General features: G+C 38.6%; 2 protein-coding genes across 3 annotated transcripts; one reads left to right on the top strand and one right to left on the bottom strand.

Annotated features, from left to right (window-relative positions):
• The first annotated feature begins 111 nt into the window (after positions 1-111).
• On the top strand, positions 112-8,531 carry LOC306851376 (uncharacterized protein). The gene is made up of 6 exons (XM_079387557.1): positions 112-233; positions 5,298-5,338; positions 5,449-5,796; positions 6,547-6,816; positions 8,012-8,062; positions 8,184-8,531. Exons 1-6 carry the CDS (start codon positions 217-219, stop codon positions 8,261-8,263), a joined length of 807 nt encoding a protein of 268 aa, XP_079243683.1. The 5' UTR covers positions 112-216; the 3' UTR covers positions 8,264-8,531.
• A 109-nt stretch (positions 8,532-8,640) lies between these two features.
• LOC306851042 (perilipin-2-like) lies at positions 8,641-13,508 on the bottom strand. 2 transcript variants are annotated; one of them, XM_079387088.1, is made up of 8 exons: positions 13,127-13,508; positions 12,930-12,981; positions 12,205-12,400; positions 12,037-12,119; positions 10,931-11,216; positions 10,254-10,438; positions 10,033-10,164; positions 8,641-9,305 (listed from the first exon to the last, which is right to left on the bottom strand). In XM_079387088.1, the coding sequence occupies exons 2-8, from the start codon at positions 12,957-12,959 to the stop codon at positions 8,940-8,942; spliced, it is 1,278 nt and encodes a 425-aa protein (XP_079243214.1). In that variant the 5' UTR covers positions 12,960-12,981; positions 13,127-13,508; the 3' UTR covers positions 8,641-8,939. The 2 variants fall into 2 exon arrangements, with proteins under 2 accessions (XP_079243214.1, XP_079243215.1); XM_079387089.1 differs by lacking the exon at positions 13,127-13,508 and having other exon boundaries at positions 12,930-13,096.
• Between the last annotated feature and the right edge of the window lie 1,664 nt (positions 13,509-15,172).

A 15,172-nucleotide genomic window follows, 5' to 3' on the forward strand; every position in this document is an offset into this window, starting at 1 on the left:
ATATAAGTCAGTTTTGACTATCTCCCAAATATTCTGATGAAATTGTAGCCTGCCTTATTTAGGCTGTACCTAACGGTTTCGACTGAGTTTCTGCGTCAAGTTTCGTTTTTTGGGAAATGGAGAGAGCTAGGATAATAGTAGGCTGTATATTCGCTGCTGAGCTGTTTGCACTCATTCAACATCTCTGGCAGCATCGGGAGCCGACACAAATGCAAGATGGACAGAAGTAACTGGTAAGAAAAGTCTTCGGTAGCAACACAGTAAGCTAGGAGATATTCTGAAGAAAATTATGTTGCATTCTTTTAGGAATAAAAGAGGTTTATCAATAAAAACGGCGAGGCTAATAGATATATAATCATGAAAACAACAATTCATTTGCTTCTTGTCCTCCAGATATCATGCTAACGGACTGTTGTCAAATATATTAAGGTCTTGTTGGTTTGAGTCTAAACTGAAGTCTTTTGAGTTGTTTCGTTTCGCCGAACCGCGTCTCAGCGACACAGACGGACCGATGGCAAGCCGAATTAGCTTTAAATACACCCTGCATTACTCCTAGTAATTGCGCTTTAATAAGAACTATAATAACTCCAAAATTCAGTTTTTACTATTAAACTATTACGATTAGAGATCTATTCCAATACTAGTCACAATATATATTCTGAGACATTTATAATTACATTTTTATTAGTCCTGTCTCCATTGAATTCCATTTGTTTTTCATTACAGAGCTCTACAGCTGAATTTTTACTAGTATGAATTGCAATTAGAGAACTCAATTCTTACTTTAATTACAGTCAAAGAGCTCAGTCAAATTTGTAAAAACACATTAAATATATGTTTAATTGCAAAGTTCCATAATTATGATTGAATTTATTTAATTGGAATTCTAACTCTTCCCTGGAGTTCTAACTCTTAGCTGGCAACTAATATCAATTGATATCAATTTGACGTCAAATGTTATTCAAGACTTGATCAAGATGCTGTATAACAATTTTAAGGTCAGTTTGGACAGCAATTTCATCCAGTGGTAATTGGGTGAAAATATGAAGTTAATACTCACTCTCAAATTGATGTATTTGGAGGCCAATGTGTTTTACATTTAGTTTACATCAAAATGATGTAATATTGACATCAATGATTTGTGTGTTTGATTGATACTTATTGCATAATCTGAATTCTTTGTCAGCCTGATTAAGTATAAGTAGAATTTTTTCTTAACTGGGGCCTCGGACAGCATCAATTTGCCACATCTCCTTTTGAAACGTCTCCCAAAATCAAACTGACGTCAGAAACTTGATGTTCATTTCACATCAAACGCTTGTCTTTTCTAATGCCCATTCAATGACAAAGCGTTCTCTTCTGTTTAATACCACACCTTGGTGCTATGCTAGTATTGACGGGGGAGCTTCTGCTTCAAAAGCATTGACAATCCTAAAACAGACCGTGACATTGTGTCCAGCTCATGTTCTGTCACTCTCAGGTGGATACATGGGTCAATTTGAATACTTTCAAGAATGTGTTTCAATAAAATATGACTTTGTGCTATGACTATTTCTGGTAGTTTTTTGTGGATGCATGCCTACCTACCACGTGGTAGAAAAAAGATACTTTGATCACATTTACCACATTTAGTACACGTGTCACCGTTTGGAATGAGTGTAACACACAACTGCTTTTTTGTGTGTGAGGGTAATCCATGGCGCACCGCTATTTCACTATAGTTGTACTCCATTTTGCAGTCAAAATTCTTCAATTCACTGTACAATGTGTAATGTCACGGAATTTGGCCAATTTTGGATTAAAAAATCAGGAAGTAGCACTGCAGAGCTAATCAAATTCAGATTGTGATTTGGACTAATGTCAGTAATTATTCATCTGTTGTTCTGCGATCTTTGTTCAAAATCAGAACGAATTTACATTTGTATTTGTCACGGTACGCCCCCAGGAATGGCGTGGAAAGACGAGGTCAGGGTCCAAATGCAGGTAAGGCTTTTAATAATATAAATAAAGGCCAACACGGCACAACAAACACTTCAAATCAATGGCAGACGACATGGCAAGACAAATAATGAACCCAGGCAGAGTAGTGGGAGAGGGGATACTAAATAGTCCGAGACAAATGGGAAACAGCTGTGGGTGTCCTGAGTGTCATGATGATGCAGCAGGTGTGTGTTATGTGGCAGGTGTAAGTGATATGGGAGATGAGTCCGAGAGAACGAGAGATGGCGGCCTCCTGTGGCGCCAGGGAGGAGTGCAGGACCCGGACTCGTGACACTACCCCTCCCTAAAGGAACGGCTTCCAGACGTTCCATCAACCGCAAAAGTCTGGAGGGAGGTGGAACAGGGGGATGGTGAAACAGGGGGAGGGATGGCGGGCCAGGTCCGTGTAGAGGTAGAGGGTCTGGAGACAGAGGCCGAGCAGGAGACCGGGGCGGATTCTGAGGGTTGGACCAGGGAGACTCCAGCCAAACAGGAACCCCAGCGAACGGCCAGGGTGGGACCGGAGGGACAAACCAGGCGGGCACCGCCGCCTCGGGAGCGCTGTGAGCGGGTACCGCCGCTTCGGAAGCCTTGAGAGCGGGCACTGCCGCCTCGGGAGCTTCGCGAGTGAGCACAGCTGTCTCGGGAGCTTCGTGAGTGAGCACAGCTGTCTCGGGAGCTTCGTGAGCGAACGCCGCGCTCTCAGGAGGAACGTGAGCGATCACAGCTGTCTCGGGAGGAACGTGAGTGAGCACAGCTGTCTCGGGAGGAACGTGAGTGAGCACAGCTGTCTCGGGAGCTTCGTGAGCGAACGCCGCGCTCTCAGGAGGAACGTGAGCGATCACAGCTGTCTCGGGAGGAACGTGAGTGAGCACAGCTGTCTCGGGAGGAACGTGAGTGAGCACAGCTGTCTCGGGAGCTTCGTGAGTGAGCACAGCTGTTTCGGGAGCTTCGTGAGTGAGCACAGCTGTCTCGGGAGCTTCGTGAGTGAGCACAGCTGTCTCGGGAGCTTCGTGAGCGAACGCCGCGCTCTCAGGAGGAACGTGAGTGACCACAGCTGTCTCGGGAGCTTCGTGAGCGAACGCCGCGCTCTCAGGAGGAACGTGAGTGATCACAGCTGTCTCGGGAGGAACGTAAGTGAGCACAGCTGTCTCGGGAGCAACGTGAGTGACCACAGCTGTCTCGGGAGCTTCGTGAGCGAACGCCGCGCTCTCAGGAGGAACGTGAGTGATCACAGCTGTCTCGGGAGGAACGTAAGTGAGCACAGCTGTCTCGGGAGCAACGTGAGTGACCACAGCTGTCTCGGGAGCTTCGTGAGCGAACGCCGCGCTCTCGGGAGGAACGGGAGCGAGCACAGCTGTCTCGGGAGCAACGTGAGTGAGCACAGCTGTTTCGGGAGCTTCGTGAGCGAACGCCGCGCTCTCGGGAGGAACGGGAGCGAGCACAGCTGTCTCGGGAGGAACGTGAGTGAGCACAGCTGTCTCGGGAGGAACGTGAGTGAGCACAGCTGTCTCGGGAGCTTCGTGAGTGAGCACAGCTGTCTCGGGAGCAACGTGAGTGACCACAGCTGTCTCGGGAGCTTCGTGAGCGAACGCCGCGCTCTCGGGAGGAACGGGAGCGAGCACAGCTGTCTCGGGAGCAACGTGAGTGAGCACAGCTGTTTCGGGAGCTTCGTGAGCGAACGCCGCGCTCTCGGGAGGAACGGGAGCGAGCACAGCTGTCTCGGGAGGAACGTGAGTGAGCACAGCTGTCTCGGGAGGAACGTGAGTGAGCACAGCTGTCTCGGGAGGAACGTGAGTGAGCACAGCTGTCTCGGGAGCTTCGTGAGTGAGCACAGCTGTCTCGGGAGCTTCGTGAGTGAGCACAGCTGTCTCGGGAGCTTCGTGAGTGAGCACAGCTGTCTCGGGAGCTTCGTGAGCGAACGCCGCGCTCTCAGGAGGATCGTGAGCGTGCATCGCCGCCTCGGAAGTCTTGTGAACGGGTTCCGCAGCTAAATCCACCCGAAAGGCTGAGCCGCTCAAGTAAAGAGCCCGATTCACGTACTCCTCCAGTGATTCCTCGGGGTGCCAGTAAGGCATAAGGGACTTGAAGGGCTCCACTAGGCCTCCCCAGAAAAAAACCACGAGGCAGGACCTCTCAGTGGTCGACTGACCAGCCAGTCCAGTGAAGTCCCTGGCATAATCCTCAATGCTCCGTTTCCCCTGGCGGATGTTGAGGAGCCTCCCTGCTGGACCCATCTTAGCTGGGTTCATTCTGTCACGGTACGCCCCCAGGAATGGCGTGGAAAGACGAGGTCAGGGTCCAAATGCAGGTAAGGCTTTTAATAATATAAATAAAGGCCAACACGGCACAACAAACACTTCAAATCAATGGCAGACGACATGGCAAGACAAATAATGAACCCAGGCAGAGTAGTGGGAGAGGGGATACTAAATAGTCCGAGACAAATGGGAAACAGCTGTGGGTGTCCTGAGTGTCATGATGATGCAGCAGGTGTGTGTTATGTGGCAGGTGTAAGTGATATGGGAGATGAGTCCGAGAGAACGAGAGATGGCGGCCTCCTGTGGCGCCAGGGAGGAGTGCAGGACCCGGACTCGTGACAGTATTATTGATTTCGAGTTTGCTGAATAAAACTTTTCTTTCATTGCATTGATTTTTGTCGTTGTTTTGGTGGTCGAAAGAACATCAGTTTGTGGATGTCAAATGGACGTGAAGTTTTTGACGTCAGTTTGATTTGCATTTTTGACGCCAATGTTGGATGTCAATTTGATGTCTTTTTAACATCAAGGTGCCCGCTGTGTTAACAACTGAATTAGAGAACTCTGCAATAGCATTCTAACAACAATTAAATTAGAGATCTCTCTAATTGTAAAACTTACTAAGAACAATTGAATTAAAGAGCTTTCTAACAGAAATCACCCTGTAAAAACTGCAAGAAAGCTATTAACTGAATTAGAGAACATTACAATTGTATTTTTTCTAGTAACAACTGAATTAGAGAGAATTAGAGAGAACTACATTGTAGAGCTCCACAATTCAATTGTTACTAAAAATGCAACAGCGGAGCTCTCTAATTCAATTACAGAGCTATCTAATGCAATTGTTACTGGTAGGAATTGAATTATAGAGCTCTGTAATGGTAACTGATACTAGTAACAATTAAACCAAAAAGTTTTCAAACTTAATTGTTACCAGTAAAAATGCAATATTAAAAGCTAATTTGGCTTGCCATATAGAGCACTACTTAATAGAACACAATGTTGTCTTGAGACTTTGCTCCGGTCTCAGTAATTGTAATTTATAACTTTTCTTCTCAGGATTTCAGCCTTTCTGATGCTGTGGCTCCTTATTTGTGTCGGTAAGTAGACAATGACAATGACAAAAATATGCCAACTTTTTCATTTATTAGCATTTTGCCTTTTATTTTTATGTAAAAGAATGTGTATTTTATCGAACTCGTCTCTATAGGCTGCTCTCCCCTCTCAGTGGTTGTCCATACGTCATCAAGGGTCGGTCTGCCAGCTGTCCTGCCATGTTCTGTGGCATCACACCTGGAGTCTGATCATAAGCCTCACATACAGTGGCAGACCACAAGCGATTCGGTGTTTGAGCGAATGGGACAGGAGCAGTTTCAGAGGGAGGATTATAGAGGTCGGGCGGATGTCCCAGAGGAACTGCTTGTGAGGGGAAACTGCTCTCTGTTCTTGCAGGATGTCAGATTCAGCGATGCAGGCATTTATGAGAGTTACTTGGTGGTTGGTGAATCGAGTATCAAGAAGAGAATTTTCATTCAGAGCGTCCAACTTGCAGTTATCGGTGAGGGCACTTTAACACTAGAACACGTCTCACTTATAGCAGTTTTAAATAAATAATCTGTGTTTTGGTACAGAAGTTAAGCTCAATCGACATCACTTGTAGTGTAATACACTGAAAAATGGTGTAACAACAGTTTTCTCTTAGAAATTGACTTAAAATATTTAGAAAAATCTTTACAGCTCATATAACACACATACTTTAGCTGAAGAATTCATGTAAATTCTTTTATAAAATTATAATCTTAACATTTATGCTTTTAAATCCTCCAAAATTTGGTCTCTTTTACTATGACCTCATGATTTGCTTCTTTCAAAGAAAGTAAGGAAGTTGGAATTATTATTATTATTTGTAATAATTAACATTTTGCCATAAATACTGTTGGTTAATTTATATCGAACCTGGAATATTGCTTTAACATGCAGTATAAATCAGATAATTTTTTTAATTTTAATATAATTAGCCTAGTTTATTAAATGTAATTTTAGTTTAAATAATGTTGTGTATTTTTGTAATTTTTATTTGTTTTTTTATGTTTATATAATTTTTCTTTTTAATTTATTCAGTTTTTTTTTTACCACAATATATTAAATGAGAATGAGAAATGTTCCTTTGCAACTTGTTGATATAAAATAAAAAGTTAAAATAAGGAAAATGTTTTTATTTATTTTTTTAGTTAACTATATTAACTCTCTTTTAGTTAACTATAATGACCAACTCTAAATTGATGCTTTGTTCTTCTTCCCGTGGTAGATCACAAGGACATCAAACCTGTGAAGACTGGGGATGAACTGGTCCTGGATCTGCACACGCATCAAGCTGAGCAATTGATTTTTCAAAACAGTGATGAAACAGACTGGACAGTCCTGTGGCAAAAAGATGCAGTCAAAAACAAGAAAGGTTATCTGGAAAAGAGAGACAACAAGTTGATTCTCAGTAATGTTACGGTCCGCAGTGCCGGAACATACAAAGTTCTTGACTCAGAAGGTTTGGCTCTCAGCACAGTGAAAGTCACAGTTACAGGTAGGTCACTTTTGATGAGTATTATGTACTGTCAAAACTTTTGTTTTGTTATACAAACTCTATTTTCAAAAATGTTGACTTGATAAAATATCAATTATCTCTATGTAGTGTTTTTAAGTCTATTTTGTTGTAAATGTTTATGTCACGTCACCATTAGGGTGATTAGTGTTTTCTTTTCTTTTCTTTTCTTTAGGTTTCTTCCATTTCAGTACATAATGAACTTTCTTTGGTGAATGGAAGTCATCTTATAATCTTTTGAGTTTGCTCAACAAACTGATACCAAAGTTAGACTAACTAAAAAGTTCTACATCGCTATTATGTAATCAATGCTTATATTAAAAACATTAATTTTGACTTTATTTTCAAGCTGAACTTCTTATTTTGTGTTTGATGAAAGCACAGAGCAAATTAATTTTTTTTAAGTTGATGCAAAAACTTTTCTTTAAGTTGAGTAAACTCAAAAAAGCTGCTTTTAAGTCAGTTTAAGCATCTAGCCCTCTTCATTTAGGGGTTGAAATTTAACTTTTTAGATTCAGTAAAATCAATGTAATATGTTTTTGTTCAATAATAGTTTTTCTTTTGAATTTTGAGAGAATTTTATGGTACTAATTCATATTTATTTAATAATTATGATCATTTCCCAATTTTCCCCCATTGAAAATAGTCACATTTTATTTTTCGATCAAAGCAGTATTTCATGTTAAAATATTTAAAATCAAATTTTTGAAGGCAGATTAGTGCCATCTGGTGGGAGTAAAAAAGAAAAACGTATGTAATGCCATGGTGTGAGCACTAGATTCCTATATAGCTATATATAAAGAATTATTGATTTATGTTGCAGTCACACCAGTTCATGTTTTGCATCATGACTGATTTGTAGTTTGTACAGCCAAAAGATTTTCTGAGTTTTTGTATTTTTTCATATTTCCCATTTATTTCCTATGTTGGTCATTTTTGACCAGGAAGGAGCCAAGTGTGACTTTTTTGTTGTTTTGTTGCTGTTGATCCTTTAATATATCCGAAACATGTCCATAATTTTTTTGTGTTCACAAAGCTAATGCAACAAAAGTCATCCCATTCTGATGAAGCAAAAAAAAAAATATTTCAAAATGCCAAATGTTTTGGCCCAGAGGTTTAAGTTTTTCAGCGTGGACAGTTGTAAGACTTTGTTAATCTGTCTTTTTCTCAATTGTAGAACCTCTGCTGCCAAAAGAAACAGAAACTCTGCAAATTAAATCTGCATTAGGTAAGCTGAAGACAAATAGTGTAATCGTTACTTGACAAGCTAATGAAAACATATTGAAACATATCTTGACGGTTTCTTACAGTTTTGATCTTGTCATTTCTTCCACTTTTTTTCTCTTCAGGTAAAGCTACAATGAGTATGCCACCTCTAAACCTCATTACGCTTTTCCTCACATTTAATCTAATGCTTCAAATGAACTGAGATTGTTCTGATTTTAACTGCAATTTTAATTTAGCTTTTAACTAAACTAGTTAAGCCTACATTGTAAAGTTGTAAAAAGTTGTGAAAAAAAGTGTTCTTTTAGATACTGTATTTTATAAGTCTGTTGTTCTCTGTCTTGGCGTCTATGAAAGCTCACAAATGTGTGAATACCTGAGACCTGTTTGTGGCACTTTTGTAGTATTTATTTTATGAACATTGACGTAACTGTAGAGTTAATATTTAATAAATAAACAAATGGCAAAATATTAAGTTTTTTGAACTGTTTGATTTTGAGATATTTGAACATTTTGGCGATCTTGATATAGATTTATACATTTCCATCCTCAAAACAACGCACACACAACAAGAAGAATATTGTAAATGTATTATTTTATTAGAAATGTACAAAAACAATAAAAAGACAGCAAATCAAACAGTGTTTAAAAAAGATTAGGCATATGCAGGTTTACAATAGTAAAGTTAGGACACTTCAGAAATATTATTTAGCAAAATGCTGTATATTATTTTTTATAATTGTCATCACAGAAAGTCTCACTGCTTTCAAAAGTAGAGAAGGATTTTACTGGCAGGAATGTGTGACTGTACGCATATTTGTAAGACAGAAACAAATGATTAATATTCTGAAATATCACTGAAAAAGTCTTCATTCTGTGGCTCAAAGGGTCCTTGGTTTGTCACATTCGGGGCCATTAGCAGTCCCCTGTTCTGCACATGGGTAAAATGGACCTACTAGCCAATTGAGAGGTGTATTGTTGAGCAGGTAATCCATGACGTTATCCATGGAATCTCTTATTCTGCTCAGCTGGGATCGACTGGTGGTGAGGACGCTGCTGGACAGATCTCCTACAGCGGCAGCCTTACTGAAGCTGCTGTAGATCTCCATGGCGGAGTGGCTGACGGAGACGGCCTGGACCTGGATGTTCTGAGGGAGACCTTTGAGACTGGACGCCAAGACCAGACATGTGCTCTGGAGTTGCTGGCTGAGGTTGTGGGCAATGGTCAATGTGCGCGATTCAATTTGCTGATTGAAAAAATAAACATTTGCAAGAGAGAAAATGAGAAACTGGGTAATAATCGATATAGCTAAATTTCATGTTTCTAAAAACATTACATTTACATTGTAGTTTTAAAATAATTTCCAGTAGGGCTGCACAATATATATTGAAATAAAATCCACATTGTGATATGGCTTAGTGCAAATGTCAAATCGCCCAGATTGCGATTTAATTAACTATATTTTACAGTTCAAATGTTACTACAATATATTTCATATTTTGTTTTATATATATTCTTTAATAGTATATTTTTAAATAAAATCAATGTTTTGTGAATATGGCCTAAAAAACTGAAGTAAAAAGATTAATATTTTTTGAAACAATCAATTTTTCAACACTAGAAAACATTTGATGTTGGGTGTACTTTGAAATAATTTTCACACATAAATTTAGTATATTTTGAAAATAATTACAAAGAAATGGTGAAATTTTGAAATAAAACGTACTGTGATTTAAGTACAGGTTTACATGTCTTTCAGCCTTAAAATGATTTTGGCATTAAAAAAAAACTTAAAAATATATATATATTTAAGTAATTTTCCAGCATTTTTTAAAATGTATTATTTTTATTTTGCACCAAAACACAAATAGAATAAAATAAATGGATTTTTAATATCACTATACATTGCAAAACACCAAAATGTTGCAGAAATCGTGCAGCTCTAATTTCCAGTCATATGATATCTCAGATACCTCAGCTTCGTTGTCTGTGTCCATCTCATTTTCTTCTTGACTCTGAGAAACAGTCTTCCAGCCCATCACTGAACTCAGTTTTTCATGTAGCTTCTGGTTAGACACATCAAAATTGTTGCGGGTATATTCAATCTAATAAAAAACAAAACAAAAACATGATATTAGAAGACAGTATTTTGACAGTTATTATAGATCTCTGAATGAATCTCAGATCAACTTACTAGATCCATGGTGTGGTTTAGCTGAGATATGGACTCTTGATTGCGCTGAATGGCATTACGAACTTTACCTACAGCCCTCTGGTAAGCCCTGTCCCGCACTTTGCTGGAGAGAGACCCCAGCCGTACATAGTAACTAAGCGGATCGCTGTTATTTTCCAGTCCTTCGGAGTTCTTCACTTCACTTTCTGATAGAGATTAAGCAGAGAAACAGGACAAAGAAGCAACTGTTAAATTTGAGAATTTCCAATGGCGTTTTATAAAGATTAGTGAGGCTCGAGACAAAAATTAATTTCAGATTGCTAGTCAAGGGTCTCTTTGAGATATTCCTAAGTCTAACGTTCCACTCATGAATACAATTAATATTTATTTTCCAGGAAAACAGAATAATTCCTAAGACTATTTGACGGTTATAATGGAGCATACAGTATGGATATTCTTTTAATGTAATTTAAAAAGCCATACCTCAAAAGAAGCATATCACAAGAATATCACAAGTTATGCAGTTCTCACTAAGAGTCTCAATATATATATGTATAGATATTATGTGTTTTATGAAAATGTTTTCTTATTTGAGGAGCCGTTTACCTCTGATATATGGCACAATAGGAAAGAAAATCTATCTAAATATCAGCAAAATATCCTAGTGCCAGTAAACACGGTCCATCCCTTATCCTCACCTCTTTCCTCCTCTGTTTCAGGTAAGAACTGCTCCAGGAGAGTCTCAGATGTGCTCAGTGCTGTGTCCACGCTGCTGCTCATCAGTTTGACCACCCTGCTCTCCATCACCGTTTGGACTCCACCGCTCACCACCATCTTGGTCTTCTCCATGCCGTCCTGTACTGCTCCACGTGTCTTGTCCGTCACTTCACTGAGGGTGGAGGAGACAGACTCCTTGGCACCGTTCATGGTACCGCTGACGGCTTCCTTGGCTCCTGTTACTGCCTCTTTAGCACTAGCAACAATCTGAAAGAGAAGAACACCATTAGAGCAGTGCTTGGCGAGTAGTGCTGTCAAACGATTAATCGCATCCAAAATAAAAGCTTTTGTTTACATAATGTGTACTGTGTATATTTACAATGTATATGTAAATATACACACATACAGTATATACTTGGAAAATATTTACATGTATATGCATTTATATTCTTATATTTTGTATTATATATAAATACATAAAATATTTTTCTTAAATATATACATGCATGATTAAATTCATTAAATTCATCATCCATTTCTGTCACCTGATAGAGTTTGGGTTTCTTGCCTTTTGGTTTGATTAGTTGGGGTCAAAAAGACTCATGGATTTGACAGCACTGACACTATCAGGTGAAAACAAAACTTGACCAATGATACTGTTGTCTTCAGTAGAGCTGTTTTATAGCTGAATCAAATTTGTTCATAATTCATGTATACTGCAACCTCAACACTGTTTATGAGCTAAATGAACACTGAATTGACTCAAGCTGAATAACATCACTACTGCCTTCAGTTGAGCTGCTAATTGCCGAATTGAACTTGTTTCATAATAAATGAACTTTACACAGTTGAACCGAACTGAACTGACTGGAGCTGAATAATGACACTATTGTCTTGCTACAGCTGCTTTATAGCAGATTTTTGACAACCGCTCACTTGAGATATCAGCAAAAGCCAACGAAAATGATCCAATCAATTCCTGGTAGACAAAATCAAGTCCCACATATACATCACAGTAGGGAAGAAAAGATGATTGCAACTTCCGTTTCATGCCGACTTTAACATTTAGACAAATATTACGTAATACCTGATCAGATGGCTTGTGTAGGATCGGCAGAGTCTTCTCTATCTTATCCAGTCCTTTGCATGCCAAGTCATTTGCCATAGAGACTACAGAGAGACAGTAACTTTTAGTAAATACATATTCACACTAAAATCAGCCCTGATCTTAACCTTCAAACAACAATCGACTTACTCTGAGGCTCTAGCTTGCCAATGATTGGTAAAGCACTGTGAAAAGCAGCTGAGGTTATGGATTTCACACCATTCTCAGCCACCTCACACACAGACTTCAAGTAGGGATGGTTGTTCTTGGTGTTGCAGTACACATTTGACACCAAGTCATAGGTGGAAATAACCAAGGGAAGGTGAACTATGCGTTCAACCACATTCTAGAATGGAACAGACAGGAATGAACAGATTAATTGACATTCTAACATATACATTTATTTAGAAATATTTTAATAGAATTAATATTAGTATTAAAATTTAAATTAGATAAACCTGAACCACAAAACCAGTCAAAATAATTTGAAATTGAGATTTATACATTATCTGAAAGCTGAATAAATAAGCTTTCCATTGATGTATGGTTTGTTAGGATAAGACAGCATTTGGATAACTAAGTATTTGAAAATCTGAAATCTGAGGGTGCAAAAAAATCTAAATACTGAGAAAATCGCCTTCAAAGTTGTAAAGTAAAACATATTACTATTCAAAAATTAAGTTTTGGTACTGTAAGAAATTTATGAAATATCCTCATGGAACATGTTCTTTACTTAATATCCTAATGATTTTTGGCATAAAAGAAAAACTGATAATTTTGTCCCATACAATGTATTGTTGGCTGCTGCTACAAAAATATACCCATGCTACTGGTTTTGCGGTCCAGGGTCACATATGAGGATTAAAATGGCACACCTGGTTATTCACAACGTCCACAGAAGCCATGTCACTATAGTTAGCAGAAAATCTGCAAAAGAACAGTCAAAGTGTCATAGCAAATTATTTTACTGTCAAATGATTAAGCTGTCATAGCAAAGCATTAATAAAGCTAGTAGTCTATTTAATCCAGTAAATAACATAAAGTAAAGAGGTTTAAATATCAGTTTAAATACCTGTTGTGCTGTCTGAGGTTGCAAACCAACTCCAGAGCTGACTCTCAGTTGCTGTAATGAGGACTGAGCCACTGTTCAGGATTTTATAGGAACTGGAAGGATGTCTGGTGACTGACTGTAGGTGACGTAAACACGACTGGTGTAGTCCAAAGGTCGGGGATTTCACTGTATGACATAAACAGTCGAGAACATTCACAGCTGCGCCTGTGTAGCCGTTTCACGCCTGAAACTTGTGACTTGTGTAGATTTGAAGAATACTGAAACTAGCATCTGACACATGAACGCAGCAACTTCCCGTTTTCCTGAATTAATAACTGCGTAATCTAGGTGAAAGTTCACAGAGAGTCAGTTCAGGGGAAGTAGGCCAACTCGTTTGCCCTCTACTTATCAGGAGATCATTCGTCACAAAGGACTTTGGAATTCTGAAAATGTTGTCATCTGTCTGACATCATGCTTCACTGTCGGTCACCTACTTGAATGATTTTAATTCATTATTGGATAGTCACTTAGAACTTACTTTAGATTTAGGTACATTAAACAACACTAATAATATTAATTTTCATCGTTTGGTTTAAAAAGACGTTCGCCTATTTATTAAAACCACATCTGTTCCTAGCTATATCATCTGTCAGACAATTTAAAAAATAAATAAATCCTGAATTAGATCTTTTTGATAAGATTTAGGCTAATGTATTGTGATGGCCTATATTGTTTTGCACACTTAAGCAAAAAGTTCGTTCCTGGAATTTACTGTTTATTTTGTAAATGCTGCAAATACAAATATCAAGATATTTAAATATGCGTATCATGCAAGTGTTGTACCGTTGTGCAACCACTAGATGTCGCTACATTAAAATAAATTAAATTCTCTTGACAACTTTTCTTTAGAAGCTTTTCGTTAGGTATCCTTTCAGCTGGACTGAGGCTGGTTGCCACAATTATTATTCTTTGAGAATGATCTCTGGTGGAACAAATAGGTGCAGATTGTCACCAACCAAACCAGATTTTGTATTCATATATATTTTTTTAGAATAAATAGGTTATGATTATTTTTAGATTCTTTACAGGTTGGAAAATAACAACAGAGAAAACATTCAGATGTTTTATTTTGGTAACAGCATCCGGTAAACCAGCAATTAACCTTGTGCCAACCAACCCCATGTCTCAAAATCATAGTGATTTGTAAAGTAACTGAAACATATGGAATTAGACCTCATTCATCCAAATCATGTCACCAAATTATATTATTTAAACTGAATGGCAAATTTAGGGGGGAATCTATTTATAATACAACATAAAAGAAAACATGATATACTGTTATAGTTGTTGGAAAAACACAGTGACACTGACTGACTGAAAGAAAGGAAAGATTATTTAGGAATTACTGTGATGTTTTTATTAGCTGTTTGGACTCTCATTCTGACGGCACCCATTCACTGCAGAGGATCCATTGGTGACCAAGGGATTTAATGCTGAATTTCTCCAAATCTGTTCTGATCTGAAATCTGTTGAGCAATTTTTAAGCATTTTAAGACATTAGCACTATTTAGGACAGTGTAAATATATAGTAAAGCAATTACATTTAGATTTTTTGGAGTCTTGGAATTCAAGGTTCCTCTGCTGACATTATAGTGGTGTTGACTGCGGTTGGCATCTTGTGCTGACAAGCAGAAAAGATCATGTTTACTCAGGACAAAGACCAAAATGACTTCACACTGTCATTCTACTGAATCATTGAAACAAAACTCTGACTCGGCCTTCTGATAGAATCTGCTTCGCAGGGAAATTGAATCTGGCTTCTGCCCATTTAGAGATAGGACACAGTTAGTGATTGCATGTGCCTGTGCTATTTAATATAGTTATGCAAGTGGAATCAGCAGACAATAAACTGACAGTGATATTTGCTGATAAAGGAACAACGTGATTAATTGGTGTGGCAAATACAAAGAGAATACAAGTGAGATCTCACAAGTCAAACAGTCAAAAGAGAAATGACGTACCAAGTTTAGCATCTGCCTTGGTTATATGTTTCAAACAATAACATAA

Source organism: Barbus barbus, assembly GCF_936440315.1.
Source record: "Barbus barbus genome assembly, chromosome: 31".
Classification (NCBI taxonomy): domain Eukaryota; kingdom Metazoa; phylum Chordata; class Actinopteri; order Cypriniformes; family Cyprinidae; genus Barbus; species Barbus barbus.